Here is a 21383-nt window from a genome sequence, read left to right on the forward strand (position 1 = left end):
GTCTCAATCAAATATTTAACAACTCTAAATATTCGATTGACGGAAATCGTAATTTTTTTAAAACTAAAAACATTAGGAAAAATCTCATTAAATTCTAAAAATTGCAATAGGAAGTTACATTAGCCATCAAAAGATAAATTTAAAAATAGCACTTAAAACTACATTAGGCTCTAAAAATTCATATATATGTATTTATCTGATAATCTTTTCTTTTTCTTCAAATTAATAACTTTATAGGATACTAATAAGATAAGTTCGAAATTGCCGTCAAAGTTTCAAAAGATAGACAATCATTGTTTGGTCAAAAATATGTCACTTTTAAAAATTGTTAACTTTAATTTATTTTTTTCTAAGAAGACATGCATTCATTAATTATTCATTTAAAGAGGAGATAAATTTAGTTAAAGAATTTTCATATTAATAATAATAAAAAAATCATAAGAAAATTATGTGTTTATAAGGTGGGAATGAAATATGTTATTCTTCTCAAATGATTATACTGAATATATTGTTCGTCCAATATATCTTCATAATGTCATTCTACTTGGAGAAAATATGTTTAAGAAGTCATTAATCACATCAAGTCATTAATTAATTCTTAATTAGTGTAAAACGATTATGTTTGCTTTTAAGGCTTATTAATTTAAATAATAATGTACTAAACAAGAATGAACTTTCTTGTAAGAAAAAAATAACCAATTGCCGTATGAGATTGTCATCTAATATTTGTTTTTTTTCTTTAAATTGACTAATTCATGGAATAATTATGATGAGGTTTATTCCTCTAAACCTAGTTAAGGTTGTTTGCATAGTCTATAAATTAAAAAAGGTATACATATTTTTAAAGGATTTTTTTAGTATAATTAATGCACCCGATTAATAAACATTAACGTTGTATAAAACTCATTTAAATTGAAAATGCTCGCAATTTGAATTTGATAATGGAGGGATCCGTCCCATAATATTTCTTATTATAGAGTATAAGACAAGTTTTTTTAAAATTAAAAAAAGATGGGTTTTTAAGGATTTTTTTTTTAAAAAAATTAGGATTTGTAACGCACTGACGTGGCTAATGCAAATTCACATCATATAAGACTATTTAAGTTGAAAATATTCGAGGTACGATTTGAACTCGAGACTTATAATAAAAGTAGAGGTACTCCATTCCCATCACATCCATTCGGCTATATATGCATCTTCCAAATTAGGTAAGTAGCAATGGAATATCATATGATCGAGTTTTAAGACAAGGTTTTTTAAAAGAATAATATTTTAAAAAGTAGATTTTTAAAGGAATTTTTTGGTAGTATATGTAATACATTGACTCGACTAATTCAAATTTACATCGAATACGACTTATTTAAGTGGGAAATGTTCGAAGTTTGAACTCTAGATATCTGATTAAAAGTAGAGAGAGTCCATCATCGATCTATATATCCACACTAAAATCCTATTGTGATTAAGATATTTCATTTAGACGAGGAAACCTATCATTGGCTAGAAAAAAAATTTAATTTTTCTTTTTTTTGTTATTACGTATTTTTTAATGTCAAAAGCATTGAAAACATCGTTTTTTTATATTACCGCACAAGCTTGGACTGGACCTACCTCTCCATAAGAAAATATGAACCAAAAATTAAAACAAAAGGGTTTCCTCAAATTGCTTGAGGCTACAAATGTAGAATATAATATTTGGGCACACAATGGAATATTTCAATTTATTAATTTTTAATTTTAATTAATAAGAAGTGATGATGTATTGAATATATTTGCCCTCATCAAATAAAGTTGTACTATTCACCTTGAAATTTACTATTGTCTGATTCGAATATAAATTCATAATTGTGTTTCTTCAACACTTCATTTCTTATCTTTGACATGAAAAGAGATGAAAAAGAAACTAGACAAGCATAAGTAAAGTTGACAACTCAATATTAGAATACAAACTTATCTCCCTAGTGAATAAGAATAATAAAAACATCTTGTAATCTCATAAGTGGAGTTCGAGGAGGATAGAATACACGCATATTTTATCTTATCTCTATAAGGTAGAAGATTGTTTTCGATATACCCTCTGCAAGGGAAAATCCTTTGCAACTTTCTAAAAGAACAATAAAGATATTTTAGAAATTATGTAAATAAAGTTTTATTGTTGTTACAAACGTTAAATGAGAGTTTGATATTTTGTTTGTAACTTTGCAACTTTCTAAAAGAACAATAAAGATATTTTAGAAATTATGTAAATAAAGTTTTATTGTTGTTACAAACGTTAAATGAGAGTTTAATATTTTGTTTGTAACATTGTAAAATATAATAGTAAGAAATGTCAATTAAAAAGAGCAATTTTGAAGCCTGCTCTCCATTTCCACCATTGATGCAATAGAAGCCTTAATGCAATATTGAGTGGTGCTTTGTACTTGACTATGGTTCCAAGAGTACTTACGTAAACAAAAAGAAACTAGAGTTTTTAAGCTTATGGAAAACAACCTCGGCTACTACCTAAACACTTTTTGAACCTCTATACATGTACTCATGGAGCCGACTTCATACATTCTTTTACATATAGAAATAGTCATGTAAATCTTCTCGTTTATATCCATCGCCATCCAACTATCAATACCTTGGTCATGATTCCGATTTCTACGAGTCACAAATAACGACATGAACTTGTATGTATAGTCAAATTACATTTCGAAGAATCAATCACATATGTTAAGAACACAACGAATTAGAAGGTGGGCCTATAAGCAGTCATCCTTTGAAGAAAACGAAATAGCTACTGGGCTCGCTCCATGGTTTTGATATTAGGGCCAAGCCTAATTAGGCCCTTTTGGACTCCAACAAAATTGATCATTCTATGTTTCTTTGAGCACTATAAATACCATCAATATTATTATTATTACACTCCCTACTCCTCTCTTCTTCATTCTACCATCTAGTCATTTTATTTAAAAAGACGAAAAATACCCCTAAATTATTTAATTCCAACTAAGAAGTGAGGATAACTTTGAGTGAACAAAGACAATTTAGATTCACAACTAATGGTATAGTCACAATAATAATATACAACATCAATGAAACTATATCTAGGTGTGTGAACATTTGTGGTATTGGGATTTTTCAGTTCAAAAACCAATGGGATGTCTCTATTTAAGGTCAATCTGCTATGCAGCAGAAGAAAGATAAAATCCCACATGCAATATTAGAAAACAAACTACTCCATAAAAATCCTTAATTCCATACCATGTAGAGTAATACTCCAGCTAAAATGAAAACTCAAAATGTAGGTAAGGGAAAGCCAGGCAACGCGCCCGTAGTTTTCCTCCCACTCAATATCTTTCATGTCTTGGGCCAGTAAAGTAGAACAAAACAACAGACTAAACAAAAAACTTTCTAACATGAGTTCATAAAAGTAAAGTCCCTTTACTGAGAAACTCCGAGCCACTTTGTGAAGTTGTCGAACTCTGCATAATCGGAATCTGAGATCATGGTCTTGTACCACGAATGACTTGCACCCCTGATAGCTGATGCCTCCTCCTGCAACAACCAAAAAAATGGAATCAGGAAAACAGCGGAAGTTGTAGAGCATGATACAGCTCAGAAATTTTATGCACAGTTTCACTAATGTTCTTTATAGAGGACACAAAATGGGAGACACCTGTAAGATGTTGTTTAGTACAAAGAGCTATGCAAGTGTAATCTTATGATTCCGCATACTTGTACACAAATATAAACAGGATAAGAGGAGCTTCTCAAGCATATGAGAAACTTTCATATGTGGCCACTAAATAATACAGTAGAAGCAGGCAGCATTAAAGCAACATTTGTATTACTATCTAAATACCATTTCTAATCTCCGAAGAATCTAAGAAACTTTTCCACACTTGACCAAATTCACATAATTGCCAAACACAGTTCAAACAGCTTTGATTGAAGCTTCTAATGCAAGTAACACTACCATTTCTAATCTCCCAAGCATCTAAGAAACTTTTCAACACTTAACCAAATTCACATAATTGCCAAACACAATTCAAACAGCTTTGATTGAAGCTTCTAATGCACGTAACACTTGATCTTAGCTAAAAGCCCGAAAAGGAAATCTTCCCTATACTTGTATCACTACAATAGTAATAAGCATCCAGAACACGCAGAACATGACTGAACCAATCCCTACACTTATATCACTACAATAGTAATAAGCATCTACTTAGCACCTTCAAGTGACTTACTAAACGGAGCACAACATGACCAAACCTATCCCTATACTTATATCACTACAATAGTAATAAGCATCTTCTTAGCACATTTAAGTGACATACTATAAGGAGCAGAATACAACTGAACCAAATGATATATCATCAACTAATCAAATAATCACATAATCACATAATCAAATTAATAATTAAGGTTTGCCATTTACAAAAACAGTGGTATATTTCTTACAATTGCATAGCACAGCTAATAGATTCAGAAATTCTATTCACAAGGGATAAATAGCACAAAAGCCACATCATTATTAATCAAAACAAAACCAAGATTAGTTATTAATCATACTATTATTTAGTACTCCTCCATTACCTACATCAATACTAAACACAACTCTATGGGCAAATATTTGATTTTTCTTGTTTTGATCATTCACTTCTTTCCTAGTTTAACATGATTCTATGAACAAATAGTTGCAATTACTTATTAAACTATGACAGAATGTATGCATTAGATTATCGCGAATTATAAGACTAGGCAAAACTTATAAAGATTATACCTTTGTAATTTGATGTCTCTTCTTGTCGAGCTTCTCCTTCTTGGCCTTGACACGCTGTGCCTCGGCCAAAAGGGACATCCTCCTGGCAGTCTTTGCATAAGGATTGAGCTTCAGCAATACGTTCAGGTTCTTCAATGGATTCTTCTTCAAAGTTGCCCTCTTGTTAACATCCTTCTTGATTGGTCTAACAACGGACTGCACCTCATCAGAATTGATGATCCTGGCAAGATCAGCATTCACCATCTTTGGCCTTGGCAACAAATATCCCTTCTTCTTCAGTGATGGCTTATCGAATGTACCATAAATGCCATCCAATTTCTCATAAGCACATTTGGTCCAGATAATAAACCTACCAAGGTGACCACCTGGAGCAAGCTTGAGCAGATTCAAACGATCAACATGGCAGATTTCAACACCAGGAATGTTCCTGAATGCCTTCACGAGCTTAGCTCCTTCAGTTCCATACACAATCAATGGACCTTTTCGGGAAATGTAACGACGGTTACGCATTTTTCCCTTTCCTTGGCGAATAGCATGGCTGTCCTTAGCTTTCTCAGCATCTGGGTAAGCACCAATTTGCTTCAAAGCTTTTATAGCATTGCTAGTCTTCTCAATACCCTCAATTGAATCGGAAATAACGAGAGGTAGCTCAGGGACCGATTCAATACGGTGACCACGAGCGAGAACCAATGAAGGAACGGAAGATGCAGCAATAGCTGAAGCAACAGCATACCTTTTTTGGTTAACAGGGATCTTCCTATGCCATCGGCGCCAGATCTGCGTTGGAGCGAACATCCGTCCACCACGACACATGTTACCAAAAGCTCCCTGTCCGGCACGGTGAGTACCACCACCGGGAACACGAGGGATACGTGACACAGCACGTCCGGTACCCCATGACTCAGCAGATGTCTGGTGACCGGCTTTCCTCGACACTGCATACGGTTGTCGGGCGTTTTTGGAAATGTTGGAGTGGACGTAGGTGACCACATCAGGACGGATCGGAGCCTTCATGACGGCGGGGAGGGGAACGGCGGCGCTGTCAGTGGCCATATCATTTTCCAGGCTTTGCACGGTGGTGGTAGGGATGGCGGCAGCGGTGGCCATTGCAGGGGGGGGGGGGACTGCTAGGGTTTTTCGGTAGAAGTGTAGAGTGAAACCTTAAAGAGAAAATTAGGGTTTCGACCTGAAATGTGAATATATAGCATTTAGAGAAGAAGAGATATAGGAAATGGGCCAAGCCTGAATGAGATGTTGGGCTCAAGCTCATGACTCTTGTAGTAAACATGGACACTCGACCCAATTCTATCGATCGATATTCTCAAAAATGTTATTTTTTAGAGGAAATTACGCAAGTAAACAAACATATACTAGTTAATTAGTTAACATAGTTACAATTTAGCTAATATACAATTTGCCACTAACATTTAGAGTTAATTACATGGGTTGCGGTTCGAGTTTGTATAATTCATCACTAACAATTCTTCGTTTGATTTGTATTTGTTATATGACGGTGATTTCCTTTGATTTTTCAGTTTGATCATCAGATACATTCAATTTTTTTTGTATAACTTTTTAAAGTTTGTATAATCGTGTAGTTTTCGAAATTTGTATTACTTTGGTATAATGTAGTTTGTGTAAAATGATTTGTAAAACTGTTTAAGGTTTAGATATTTGTATTTGTATAAATTTGTTATTTCAAGTTTTACCATATTTGTATCAAATACGGATAAAAATAACTCAATTATAGAAATACACGTGAATTATACAAACGTACCCGTAAATTATACAGGCGAGGTGCTAACTATTCAAGCGAGTAAGCTATAGCTACTGCCCGTCAATATGCAAACCATAGTTAAGGAGTATAGTAAAGTTTATTATATATATATATATATATATATATATATATTGTTTGATGTATGATGCCAATTTGAAATCCAAATTAATTTGAATTGTCATGGCATGTTTGTCTAGACTTTTTCATTCTTAGAATATTATATTTTTTCACGTGTGTGCAAGCTTGTCAATTGTTTCTGCGATCACTCTACATAATTTATTTAATTGATTTATACTTGTAGCTATTTTGTGGGAATACATGTAATCCCCAACTTGGAGGCGAAAATCTCTTTTGATATATCTCTGCTATGGTTTTTTATATAGCTGGATCGGACCTCCACTTTTCCTCTTTTACTTTGTATACAAAGTATTGAATAAAGTTTTAATAAGAAAATTATTTAATTATTTGATCAAGAAACAATACATTCGAACATTACATATGATAAACTCTTTTATTTCATGTACATGTGGTTTCTATTTGTTGTAAAATTAATTTTGAATTCTTATTTTGTTTCATCTTTGGTTAGACAAATAAAATTGTCTATACTATACTTAGCTTTCTATTTTGTTAATTTAAGGTAGGAAGGTAATTTCATACCCTATCTCCTTGTATATTTTTCCACAAAAATATGGCAAAATTAATAGAGGACAACAAGATTTTTTAAAAATGGAATTTGCATAAATTGATATTGAATTATGTTTGATAACACTAATTAGAGCTTAAGACTTGTTATTCAAAAGAAAAAAGAAAAATATGACATATAAATGATCAAGTGATATATTGTGTATGCTAATGTATCTTATGACTTAAGTTATCGACGGCCCCTTAAAGTTGTCCGCATAATTCATTTAGACACCTTAACTAAGACTTGTACCTATAGACTTGTACCTATTGAACACCTCTACCCCTTCAAAATTGAACCATTTGAACATTTTTTTGACAATAAGCTAAAAGTATAAAGTGTGTGAAATACACTAGCAATGACATGGCTATTTGACGAATTAAATACCGACATCTGGTATTTTTTAGTCCAAAAAAATATTTTAAAAATATGTTATAAAGTAAAAGAAAAAAGAAATCCTGTAACTATTCCATTAGAGCACAGAACTCCTCTCCCTCTACGGTGCCCCACCCCCAACACGATAACCCACCGTTGTAAATATGATATTTTTGAACCTTCTTGGTTCATCTGCAACATAGAATTCAAGCAAAAAAATAAAAAAATTTGCTATTTTTGATGAGTTGTGGAAGAGTTTGCCATAGATAATAAAAAAAATTAACCGTCTTCTTCGTTACATTTTTTACGGAAAGTCGCCGGAAAATTAATCAGTTCCGATGGACATTGTCGGAAAAAATTGAGTTAAGTCGGATTTCGTTTTGAGTTCTACAGTTGATCTTTTTTTCGATTGAAGAACACCCTTACATTCGCACAAATATATATCAATTTAAAGCAAAAAATAAATAGGAAAATCTGTTAACAAAATTCACACAAATCTACATCAATTTAACACCAAAACACTATATTAACAACAAAGAAAAAATTCCAAACTTCAAGCCTCTACAAATTCAATGGCGATAATGGTGGTGGCTGCCATGGCGGCAATGAAGGTATGTACCGCCAATCCTAGTATGATGGCAATGGAGAAATAAAAAACAATGATGAAGGAAGAAGTTAAGTATTCGGAGAAATTACGAGGAAGAAGATTGATGAATGGTGGCGGTGAACTAGTGTAATTGAGGAAGTGATCGGCAAAGAGGGGAGGAAGAAGAAAGAACATTTTTTCCACAAAAAAATGCCTAACTAAAGACCTCTCACGTGCCTATTTTGGGTGAATCACAAACAATATGCCATGTAGGCAAAAAATGTTCAGATGGTTCAAATTCGGGGTGGTAGAGGTGTTCAATAGGTACTAGTGTAGTTGATGTGTCTAAATGAATAATGATGACAACTTTGAGGGGCTGCAGATGACTTTGGCCGTATCTTATCCATATCTAATGTATATCATATGTAGTGATGTTATCCATATTATATATTTGACATATATAACTATACAAGCGATAAATATATAATATGTGAGAATATAATGTTCTTCAACTTTGAATCTCAAGATCATTTCAAATTTAGAGAAAAGACATAAAAGTACAATTGAAGTTGTTTCGAATTTTCAAAAAGATACCTTAACTTTGAGGATGTCCTATCACCCCACAAAAGTATTGAATATTTTTGTAAAAGGACCATTTTGACCCATTTTCTCATTATGTTTGTGAACACGCACATGATGCGCGTGAAGATCTGTTTTTAATGCCAAAAACCAATTAAAAGCTGCCACATTTACGTTATTTTCTTTATTAATTATTTACTCCATTCAAATTCATCATTTCCCCCAACAAAAGAGTCATAGGTACTCTATGATGAACTAATGAAATCAACTCAATAAGGTAGGAATTTGTTTTAATTTCCAATCGAAAAAGCTAATTTAAAGTTGTCCGAGGTTTCATTTTCTTCTTAATTTCATTTGGTTTTGAGAACCCAAAAATCAAACCAAACTCTCAAATCAATTGTTTTTTCGGGAGGATCAACATCGAAGCTCGAATTTTATCAATCCATGGTTTGAAAACAAGCCTAATCACCAGCCACTCAAAAGACATGGCTCCAAATACCACTACTATGATTGAAGAAAATGATGAGAGAAACTAAGAAATGAAAAATGGAGAACAAGAGTTTTCTTTTTTGAAACGATTTGGGTCGGATCGGGTCGGGTCGGATTTGAAGAAGTTAATTTAAATTAAATTAATTAAAAAAGTGAGCACCACGCTCCTGTTCATAGTAGAGAAAATGGGTCAAAATGGTCCTTTTACAAAGATATTCAATACTTTTGTGGGGTAATAGAACACCCTCTAAGTTTAGGTGTCTTTATTAAAATTCGAAACAACTTCAATTGTGCCTTTATGTCTTTACCCTCAAATTTAAGATGGAAGTTCTTGAAATGTTCCTAAGCTCTTGGGACAACACATAACATAGAAAATAATTATATAATTTCACAAACTCTAATTTAATTTTGAAGTTTTAAAAGCTTTATCAATGACAAATTTTTTTTACTTAACCTATTTAACTTGTCCTTATTGTCTGAATCTAATATTCCTTCTGTCCTACAATATTTATCCATTATTGATTTGCACACTTCTTAAAAAAATATAAATAGAAATGTAATTTTACTATATCACTCTTTGAATGTAATCAATACAATGTCTTGAATAATGTAATAGGAAAATGATTATAATTAATGACAATGGTAAATTAAGAACTGAATGTAAATTATCCATTGATTTCATAAAGTGGACAAACATTGTTGGACGTCCTAAAATAGTATAGTGAAAAAAATTATTGTTAGACAGAGGGAGTAATACCTTATGATTCTCTGCCATAAATTGAAACAATATTATTACATTGTATTGATTCATTCAAAGAGTGATATAGTAAAATTACATTTAATAGGAAAATGACTATATATATATATATATAGTATAACTTACATAAATCTTATAGTGTAAGACCTAAATTACATTATATCCCTACTCTTTTCTATTTTACAAAAATCCTTTCAAATATGAATCATCCGGATACATTAATTGTGATACATTATACAACTAGTTTGTTGAGATTAAAAAGGAAATTAAATATAAAATTAAATGTCAGTTCCCCAAATTATGCAAATCAAATTAATGTCAATCTCTCCCAAATAACAGCTCCAAACAATCAATTTTTTCTTCTCAAATTCTATCCCAAATCATAACAGATTCCAAAAAACAGTCGACAATTTTATATAGTTATGTATCATATATAAAAAAAACTATGAATATGATATTACACGGATATTTAATTATTATTTTTATAAGCAAAATAATACCTTTTTCAAATGAAAATAATAATAATAATTAAGGGTCTAATTACTTCTAACTTTATAAATTTTCAAAATGTTTTTGTTTCTTTTTGTCCATAAAATCTTTGTTTTACCCCTATGAACTCTCCATCTTTGCTCCCTTGGTAATTTAAATCCACAATCTTTAAGATTGGAAGTGAAGGTACTTACCATCCGAGCAATTCTCATTCATTTTTTGTCTATAAATCATAGTTTTATTATCTATATTTTTTTACCAATCAAAGAAAATACTCTTTCTGTCCCTATTTATGTGATACTTTTCATTTTTCGAGAGTCAAATAATTTAAATTTGATCGGAAATTTGTGCGTGGAATCTCCAATTTTTTTGAAATGAAATTCATATATTTGTAAACTATAAAAAAATATTATAACTCATAATAATTGACAATTCAAAATAATTAAAAGATACATAAAAAAAATAAAAAATTGACAGACTAAAATATAATTGTTTGAATATCAAAATCCGAAGAGTAATAAAGAGTAACATTTTTTTTTTTTCATTAAGTTGTTAGTGAAAAGTCTCAAATATTTGACCCTCTATATGCATTATGCACCACGTATATCTCTTCTCAATTCTTACTCTTCCTCTGCTTGTACACAAAATTCTTGAAATCAAAGCAGAGATACACCAATGGATATTCGATTATCATACAGAAACATTTCTTCTCACGGTTTATGGTCTTGTCCAACAACTCAAAAGGGTCTCAAACCTTGTTGTTCAGGAAAAAATTCTCAGCAAAATGGTGATTCCAACAGCAATTCAGGTTGGGTATTTCACTTCAGTGTCAATTTTTTTGAACATTCATTGATATATAGCTTGACCCTTTTCTTGATTTTGTTGAAATTGTTCTTCTTTAGTTGCATATCAGTAGTTTTAGACCATTTTGACTAGTAGCTGGGTTGACCCTTTTCTTGTTATAGTGTAATCTGTCTCAAAGTTGTAGTCTTTTAGTTGTAAGTCAGTAGCTTTAGACAGAAGAATGGTGATTCCAACTATAAAAACAGGAAATGAGGTTGGGTATTTACTTCTGTATGAAAAAAAATTGACCATTCATTGGTATTTGGCTTGGACCCTTTTCTTGATTTTGTTGAAATTGTTGTTCTTAGATGCATATCAGTAGTTTTAGACCATTTTGACTAGTAGCTGGGTTGACCCTTTTCTTGTTATAGTGAAAACTGCTGCAAAGTTGTAGTCTTTTAGTTGCAATTTTCAATAGCTTTAGACAGCAAAATGGTGATTCCAACAGCAACACTCAAGTTGGGTATGTCACTTCAGTATCAAAATTTTTGACCATTCATTGATATATGCCTTGACCCTTTTCTTGGTGTTATTGAAATTGTTGCCAAGTTATTGCATATCAGTAGCTTTCGACATTCACTAGTAACTGGTTCGACCCTTTTGGGCCTTTTCTTGTTATTGTGTGCAAAATTCTAGTCTTTTAGTTGCAATTCAGTATCTCTTTTTAACCATTCATTGATATATAGCTCAACCCTTATCTCTGTTATGGTGAAAACTTGCTGAAAAATTATAGTCTTTCAGTCGCAATTCAGTTGCTTTAGACCCATTCTTTGATATTTGCTCTACCCAGTTTAATTCTATTGTTGAGGCTGTTGCCAAATTTTGTTTTTTAGTTTCTGTAGTTAAGAACTGAAAAGCTAAATTTTCCCTTTAGTCTAAGCAACGGATGGTGGTGATGAACTGCTAGAAAGCTTATGTATGGGCATATGGCTTAGGATGCTTTGAAAGATGCAAGATTTACCATTTACTACATGGATTATAGTGCAATCCTTGCAGGTCATGGTTACAGAGGCCAATCCAGTATTTAAAGTCTGTAGGTGCACCTAGCGGCGGAGACAAGATTTTCACATATACATGAAAAAAAATTAACCTTCTATAATGTTCGGATGAACCCCTTTCTGCCCGTCTAGCTCTGTCCCTGATGCACCATATACATCCCAGATAGTTGGTTCACGATATACTGGATCTACCGTTGATTGAGAAGGAGTATTTGCAAATTTGTACTATAGGGGAAGTGTGTTGTTCTAGCATTACTATATGTTACATGATTGGAATCAGGATAACACAGATGTGGTTATTAGGATTTAACCACTGGCTGATTTAAAAAGACAAGTTTGTTGTTTACAAGCACCGAGGAGTGAGGACCAATTTTGTTTAGGGAGATCTTTACTAGTTTTAGAGACCCGAAAAAGAACAAGAAAGAAATAGGATTAGGTATCAATTTTTTTTGGATTCTTCTTCAGAAACTACTCGGGATTGTGTTGACTAAATCTATTCCTGACTCTTACTCCTGTGTATTAAAGGGGGAAGAGGTTCAGACCCCATATTCTAGAAAGAATCAGCTTCTTAATCCAATCTTAGTTTTGCTTTTGTAGCATCCCTCATTCCTTGAGAATGAATCTGTTTGAGGATCGAGAAATGAAAGGAGAAATAGACATCTTTGCAATAGAGTTGGAGACGATGGAAGTTTCGAGGTTTTAGAGCTGCTAAGGCATTATAGTTGGAAGTAATATGCTTAGGCTTCAAAACGAGGACTCCAATGTTGAGAATGATAAAGAAATTAGATCTGAAACTTGATTAAGTAGGCAGCAATTAGAGAAAAAGGAGGATGAGGAGAACAATAAAAAAAAGAAAATCTCCGTCTCCAGGAATTTCATCATGAAATTCTTGGAAGCTCAAGCAACTGTTTCACATATACTAAAACTTAGAAAATATCAACCTTACATAAATGTCTTATATTCTCGCACTGCATCTTTACATGAGCTGCACAAGTCCATGTTATAGTTCTAACTTCCATGTATCCTAGCAGGGTGGTGATGAGTTCCTATAAACAACAACAACATATCCAGTGAAATCCCACTAGGTGCGGTCTGGGGAGGGTAGACCTTACCACTACCTCGTGGAGTTCCTATCCACCTCCTCAAATAGATGATCACATGTTTTCTACCTAGTATAATTGTTGAGATAACTTTTACTAAAGCAACTCTCTAGAATTAAAAAATACGCTGCTGCATACTCACAAATTATTTGGATCAGTTGAATAGCCTACTCGAGCACCTAAGAGGGACAGACTTGAAGCTTCTGCCTGTTACATTCATATAGAATCCAGAAGCTCCAAAATACTATCAAAATGATGGACATCTTTCATTATATACCGAAAGTTTTAACTACTTTAAGCATCAATTGTTTAAATAAAATCTGCTCGTTCTTTCCTTCTAACATCTGTTGATCCTTTCTAGCCATATTATCCATATGATGCATATTCCAATTGTCCAAAAAAAAGGCTTCATCTGTTTCTCCATCTTTTTGTCCTTCTTAGCTTAGCACTGCCTCCTTTAAGGTCCTAGGCTTAACCCAGTGTACACCAAACAAGTTGAGCAACATGCACTAGACTGCCAGACTTCCCTGAAATGCAAGATGGTGTTGGAGGGTGCTTTCACATATGTAACGTCTGCTGCACAAATTACAACCCCTCCTAGCAAATTGTCCGTGTGAGCTAGCTGGCCACTTTTTCTAAAGTGCTTTTGTGGTCCAGGTCATCTTCAATGGACACTTTTTCTCATTGTCCCTTCGCTGTTCACAATTTATAGCAAGGGTTAAACTGTAAATCTGCTGTCCTTTTTCGCTTTCCACCATAGCTTATCTGTTTCTATCGGCCTTGGCACCACTCAGACCGTGAGATAATATTTTCTCCAACTCTGGTCCATTAACCTCTCATGTGTCCTTAGTTTCATTGCTACTCTAAAAGTTCCAAATTGAAAAAGAAAATATGTTTTCATCCATATATTATTGATGCTTTCTCTGTTTTGAGTATCCTGTTTCTCTGATTATAATCATTATTTACTACCAGCTGTTTGAGAACGCCCTACTCGATCATAGACATTAGTTTAGGGTACCTTGGACTCTTCAGTCAGTCGGAGTCCTTAGTAACAGCTTGGTGGTATAATCTTCGACAGCATGTATATTGACCAACCTCAAAGGGACATCTACTATATTGTTGTGTTGCCTATTAAAAGTTTTCTCTATAAGGGTGTTTATTAGGACAAATGGCTCTTATATGTCGATTAGCGGTAGAAAATATGTTCTATTGGCTCATGGAATGTTAGCCCTATGTGTCGGAAGCACATAAACTTGAAAGAGGTTGAGAGGCCCTCTTACTTCTATACTGATTTTGGTTAGGTGACTTGAGCTATTTGTGTTTGTAGCAAAAAGAGTAGTTAGTTTATCGGAATCAAAGTAAATAAGATAATAATAGAGTACAGTTAACATAATATGGTCATAGATCTTAGGTTGTAACTTGGTCATAAGCGAATTTGTTGATGTTGCACCCATGACGTATGAAAAGTGCCAAACATTGGGAACTACCCGGAAAGCTGGTAGAGATGCACACACACATCCCCCCAAAGGAGTATAATGAAACACCAGTGTTTCCTTCTCATAATGAGACATGGTTCCTGGTTTTGAACTGGTCTCACTGCAGTTTGGCTTCTGCGGAAATCTGACTGGAGCTCCATTCATTATTTGATTGAATTATTCCAACTGGTTAGGCTGGTCTAGATAAGATGAGACTAAGCAGAACACCATAGTTGGATCGAAAGAGCTCATGTGATGGACAAAAGAACCGGAATTGCAATTAGAGTGTGTTATTGGGAGAAAATAGCACCCATAAATAATATTCACAATAAAGGAATAAAAATGGGCACCAACATGAGGTAATCAACAAAAATAAAATAAGAGAAACTAGGACACAAGATTTTAACGTGGAGAATCCTTGTCAATAACTATAAACAACAAATAGTTGAGGTATGAAACTTGCGAAAAAGTGATAGTTTAGGTGTGTATTTTACCAATAACTCTAGGTTTTATTTACTTAAGAATTATATAAAGTGGAGGTATTTGCTGGTTTCTATATGCACCTGCAGTGACATATTGTTACAGAGTTGAATGCAATACCTTGGGCTCTTTTTGGAAGTGATCAATCTTTTAGGAAGTGATTCTTTCTACTTATGAACTTAGATCTTAGTATTGTTAGTTAAACAACAACAAGAAGTATGCTTCAGTCCAAAACAATGTGAAGTCGGCTATATGAATCCTCATTAGTACTTCTAAGCTCAACTCGTATCATCATCATATCTAATTAAAATAAAAGTGAAAAATCACCTACATGGATATTTTCCCTCCATTATAGCTAAAGCTTGTTTGACCTGCTTTGAAATGCTTTTCCTTGCGCTGAGGGTCTATCATAAATAACTTCTCTACCTCCCAAGGTAGGGATAAGGTCTGCGCACACTCTACCCTCCCCAGTATCCCACTTGTGGGACTACACTAGGTATGTTGTTGTCATTTTAACAAAGTTTGCATTTGTTAGAATATTCTAGGGTAATGCCGAGAAATTGTTGGTCTTTCGAGACAACTTCATTCCATGTGATTTAGGTGTACCTCATAACACCTTCCGTCACCATAGTTTCCACACTTACGAACTGGTATCTGTAGGATGACACAAGATATCACCAAGCCATCTTAAGCGACCTTTTCTCATTTTATCCTCAACGTGTACCACTTGCACTTTCTTGCACCTTACATACTTGGTAAATTCAGTATGAATTAACATTATTTTCCTTTTGTAGGTGATAAATCCTCAACTGATTGGGACAAAGCCTGGTCAAGCTTCAGGAAGCGAAGCAGGAAGAGCATCTTCTCAAACATCTTTTCGCAATTCTCTCCAAACAAGTACGTAACATGGAATCCTAAGCGCTCTGAATATCCATTATCTGAAGAGGTTGATCCTATTAAGAGAGCAGAGAAATCAAACCTTATGCTATGGACAAGTCCACAATTCACTCTTGTTGGAGCAATTGTTATAGTCACATTTCTTTTGGTCTATTCCATTCTTGCTATAACAAAATGAGCTTTTCGAAATGTAAAACATGGCTTAAGTTTAGATCGATGCAGCTACGTGTATAAGTGAAAAAAATATCATGGTTGATTCGTTTAAAATTGTATAAAGTATGTAAAGTTGTATCAATGAAGAAAATGATAATTGTCTGCCTGTTATGCTGGTTGTGTTTTGTGAATAATATCGGGTTTGACAGGAATCACCACTGGCTGCTCAAAGAGGGAAAAAATGCTACAATTTATGTGACATTTGAACTCAAAAGATTTATTTCAACTGAGTTGCTTACTGCATCATTCATAAAAGGCATGAACAGATAAATAAATACATATCCTTCAACAACAGCAACATAGACCATTCCACAGGGTCTATGGAGGGTGGTTGTACGCAGACCGTACCACTACATTTGTGGGATAGAGAAGTTGTTTTCGATAGATCCTTAGCTTAAAAAAAGCATTTTACAGAACAATTTGAAAAGGAATGTCAGAGTAGAAAGCTATGATGAAAATAGTGAAAAGAGGAAAGTACTGATAGTAAAAATAGTAGAATAATCGAAGTAAAGAAACAATTGAAGAATAAGATAATGATATCATAACAATAATAATAATGGTAATGTAACAAAAAAGTTCTCCAAAGTAGAACCATGTTCTACCACTAGGAATGGAGAAAAAGTTGGACTACCTACTAACTGTTTATTCTAATCCTCAATCTCCTTATTCTCCTATTTAGGGTCCTTAGTGAGTTGAAAATGTGTAAGTTAACCGTAATCAAAAATTCTCACGAAGTGGATGAATTTCCTTTGTCCATAACCTAGATTTGCTCTAGGAGATGCTTATCTCTTTTTTCAATACTCATAATGATACTTTCTACATTATAACTTTATAAATAATGTTTAGGAGGCCAACGAGACCAATGAGTTAATCAGCATTCCTTATGGATAGATTCAACCCGATATCTATTTTTAACATCTAGTACTTCTCAAAAAGAAAGAGATACATTGAATTCACATCACATATATGGAATTTTAACAAATTATTGGTCTTTCCTTATAGACTTCAAACTTTTCACTTTTATTTATATTCCTTAAGAGAACACTACTTTGACCTGTCTGCTTCTCTCCTCAAGCAGAGCTTTCATTGTTCCCACAAAGAGAAACATATTAATTTGTTAATGGAGGACATGAAAATTTGGAATTCATAATATTTAATTGTCTGGTGATGTGGATAGTTTTTAGGTTGATCGATTGGTTTTGTAGTTATTTATAAATTTATTTTTTAATTTTATTATGTCTTGTATTTTACAAGATAATTTTTATTTTCGCATGTAAGAAATCTGAAAATAATTTATCTTCTGTTTAAATTGTAAGTGGTCACATCACACATGAGACCATTTTTCTATGGCTATTTACAATTTTGACTTATTAGAAGATTCACTATACATTTAACCGTGGACAATTATTATTATTATTGTAATATTAACTTGAGATCGTTACACAAACAACGTATACAACTTAATTTCTGAGGATCGTTTAGTATGATGGACAACTATAGATAGTCCTAAGATAAAAATTTAGTATTGTTTTATCTCTTGTTTGATTACTAATTCTGAGATAATTTATACTAAGGTTAGTAATTAGCACTAGGATAAGTTATCCCTACAAAGGATAAAACAATAGTATTGGGGTTAGTTATCCACGGATAAATAATGAAAATGACAAAAATATCCTTAAGGTCACTCAAACACTTTTTCTAGTAAACAAGTGCAAGATATTTTTTTAAACGGTTCTTCTTAGAAATTATGTAATGCATATATTTTTAAGATGCCTATTTTTACACCACAAACCAAACAATCGATATGACATAATTTTAATATATCTAATCCCGACATAACTTGTCTTCGAACTAGAGGACCCCTTAACATTGGAGTCAAGTGGAAAAGTTAAAAAGTCCCATGGCCGTGTGCATTTCATGTCAATTATTGACTTGAAGAAACTTTTTCTTGTAACTAATCAAATTATGGTTAGTTTTTTCTATATATAACTTTACATCTTCTAGTTCTAAATATGTGAAAGAAAGAAAAAAACAGATTTTCATATTTATAGGCTAAGATTTTCTCTTTTTTTTTTTCCTTAGAATTTATGAGTTATCAACTAGCCATGAAGGACATTGTTGTGAGGGGGAAAAAAGAAAGATTTCCACCAAAGAGAGGGAAAATTAAGGTTAAGATAGTCAAGTGTTTTGTGAAGTTTATAGAGAATATTGTGTTTAGGAGATAATCTAAGCTTTGCTTCTTCTGGTTCGCTCATATAATTATATGCACGTGTTTTATTACATGTAGTCATTTCCTCGTTCGTTTTTATCTTTTCAATATGGTACATTATATTTGGAGTTACTTTTCATTAATCATGTAATATTCAAAATTCACTAGTTGGATATTTGCATTGTTGATTCAAGTTTATGTTTGTTTTGATCCAAATTTTGTCTCTCATTAACATACTTCATCAAGGTTGGTAACTTGATTGTCTTCTTGTACATTTTTGTTAATTTTATATCATTTCCGGTGATAGTGATGTGCGCATGATTTTTCACAAGTGATATTAGCAATTAAATAAGTAAACAAAGAATAAATTACATTACCATCATATATATGTAAAAAAGCACAAGTCGATTACTAAAATTCTCCTAGATGAGTTTTCATTTTCTAAAATGTATTACTAGACTCGTTAGAAATAGTACTAAATATTTCCTTTTTTTAATATATATAAGATACCAAAAAAAGACCACTCGAAAAATCATTGTTGATTCAATTTTACAAATTAATCTTAATCAACTTTATCATAAAAAAACTCTCTCAACTACAATAGTAATAATAATTGTTCCATTTATTAAAACCAATCATTACATATATAGTATTCAGAAAATTTCATATCAAAAGACAAAACGCATCCTAATAAAGAAGATTTTGTACTAGTAAAACTCAAACTCGAAATCTCTGATTAAAGAAAACAGAATACTTACCCCATAACGACCATTAATTGGTACAACAAGTATAGATAACTTGAGCTTTCCATTGATATCAAATTAATTATGACAAAAAAGAAAACAAGAAACAAGAGTTAGTTATGTCTCCATAATGTAGGGACAACTATTTCAGAAGTCATAACCACTAATTACTCGATAAGATTTTATGTTTAAATTTCATTGAATTGTGAACTTATTGATATATATTCTTCAATGGTAAAGATTTTATGTTAAAGATTAATGAAAAAGTTAGTGAAAACAAAATAGATAAAGGAGGAAGTGGAAGAGAAGAAAATAAGTATTTTTAATGGAGTCGTTTTTGTTAGAGAATATTTTATACGAAACTGATGAATAGGTTATTGGAAAAAAAATGGAGACCAAAGACTACTCATCACTAACTTCCATTATTTATCAAAGACCAAATATAAATTTTGTTAGTCATTCAAGGGACAAATTACTATGCATGTCTCCCTAGTTCTTTTCAATTATAGATTTTGCAAATTTTTAGTCAAAATTGCATTATATATTAATGTTGATTATGTCAAGATAAGATGACTTAATTTTAAATAAAAACATGGTAAAAATTAAAAATTAAAAACTCGCTTGCTTAAAATTAAAAGCAAGTCTTACTGCGTTGAGACAACACTGAATATATTGTTAATAAAGTCATCATCAGTGTTTTCAAAAACGTTTTTGGGGCAAGTCTTAGGACGGGGAGTACCAAAAACGCTCCGGGGCGTAAATTAAAGACGTAGATTCATAAGGTGTAAGTTCTAAAATTTGAGGCGTAAGTCCCGAGCATAAAAACGTATGTCATGGGCGTAAAAACGTACGCCCGCGAGTTTTTAATTTATTTTTTTGAACTTTTTTTGCTTTAAATCATATTTTTATTATTGGTGTAATGATATTTCTCAAATAGTAATTATAATACTTTTTTTCTTCATTATTGATTATTAATACTTATCTCAAATAAAAATCATAAATCATTAAAAGGTTTACTTTTGCTTATTTTATTAGTAATAAAACTATAAAATTGAATATGCATGAGACTACGTCCCGTAGATCCATGGGATTTATGCCCCGTGTCTCGAGGCTTACGCCTCGCCTTGTACTATATAAAACGTGTCGCCTCACGCCCCGCCTTTTAAAACACTGGTCATCATCAAACATGTAGGCGACATCGTACATAGTCTATCTGTTGATTTTTGTTTTTTTTCTCTTAACAGAATATGAAAGGAACAAAAATGTGAGACAACTATTTAGTGAGACCTAAAGTCATTTCAAAGTTTTAGGTCATGGAAAATTCTGTATATTTATTGTCTAACCATTGATCAATTTATTATCATTATATATATTATTATTTTTTACACATGAGAGATTCAAAAATATTATTTTTTTCTATTTAAATTTTAAAGAACGGACAAGGGTCAAAATTACCACTAAACTATGTGAAATAAACCACTTATACCTTTCATTACATTTTAGGATAAAAAATACCCCCACCATTATCCTAAGAGACCGCAAATACCCTCAAGAGTTAACACCCCAAATTTTTAGTGAGTGGCAAGCCACGTGAAACTAATCCCTCCACCTAACATTGTTAACTAGGATTCACTTAAAAAACTAGACCTTTAGCTGCAACAAAAGTCGCCACAAAATCCAGAATATCACCACTAAAGGTTTTAATTGATTTTTAGCATTAAATTCTGATTTTGTGTTTTTTTTTTCTTCATTGTTTTTAAAAAATCACAAATGATATCAATAAAGGAGGAGTTTGTAGATGTACAATGATGTATTATATAGTAGGAGATTTGAATCGAGAAATAATTTTGATGATTTTCGTAATAATATTGGATGTTTTTAATATTGATGGTGCATGTTATTTATTTTAGAAAATTAGGTTGCAAC

General features: G+C 32.4%; 3 protein-coding genes across 3 annotated transcripts in view; 1 reads left to right on the forward strand and 2 right to left on the reverse strand.

Moving 5' to 3' along the window:
- The window catches only part of LOC125833420 (probable LRR receptor-like serine/threonine-protein kinase At1g67720), a 91440-nt gene that overhangs the window by 46667 nt on the left and 23390 nt on the right, over window positions 1-21383 (reverse strand). The window lies entirely within an intron of this gene.
- Window positions 3207-5939, reverse strand: LOC125833427 (60S ribosomal protein L4-like). The gene is made up of 2 exons (XM_049512576.1): window positions 4766-5939; window positions 3207-3537 (listed from the first exon to the last, which is right to left on the reverse strand). Exons 1-2 carry the CDS (start codon window positions 5870-5872, stop codon window positions 3424-3426), a joined length of 1221 nt encoding a protein of 406 aa, XP_049368533.1. The 5' UTR covers window positions 5873-5939; the 3' UTR covers window positions 3207-3423.
- LOC125833432 (uncharacterized) lies at window positions 11040-16596 on the forward strand. The gene is made up of 2 exons (XM_049512582.1): window positions 11040-11307; window positions 16190-16596. Exons 1-2 carry the CDS (start codon window positions 11175-11177, stop codon window positions 16468-16470), a joined length of 414 nt encoding a protein of 137 aa, XP_049368539.1. The 5' UTR covers window positions 11040-11174; the 3' UTR covers window positions 16471-16596.

Source organism: Solanum verrucosum, unplaced genomic scaffold (genome assembly GCF_900185275.1).
Source record: "Solanum verrucosum unplaced genomic scaffold, falcon-dt-bn FXZP01000142.1, whole genome shotgun sequence".
NCBI classification, from domain to species: Eukaryota; Viridiplantae; Streptophyta; class Magnoliopsida; order Solanales; family Solanaceae; genus Solanum; species Solanum verrucosum.

What these genes read in the sequence shown, in the direction of transcription:
- LOC125833427 (XM_049512576.1), bottom strand. Translation starts at nt 5,872, where the DNA reads ATGGCCACCGCTGCCGCCATCCCTACCACCACCGTGCAAAGCCTGGAA. An exon ending in AGAGACATCAAATTACAAAG is followed by an intron (nt 3,538 to 4,765) that starts GTATAATCTTTA and finishes TGGTTGTTGCAG; the next exon opens with GAGGAGGCATCAGCTATCAG.
- LOC125833432 (XM_049512582.1), top strand. Translation starts at nt 11,175, where the DNA reads ATGGATATTCGATTATCATACAGAAACATTTCTTCTCACGGTTTATGG. An exon ending in TGATTCCAACAGCAATTCAG is followed by an intron (nt 11,308 to 16,189) that starts GTTGGGTATTTC and finishes TTCCTTTTGTAG; the next exon opens with GTGATAAATCCTCAACTGAT.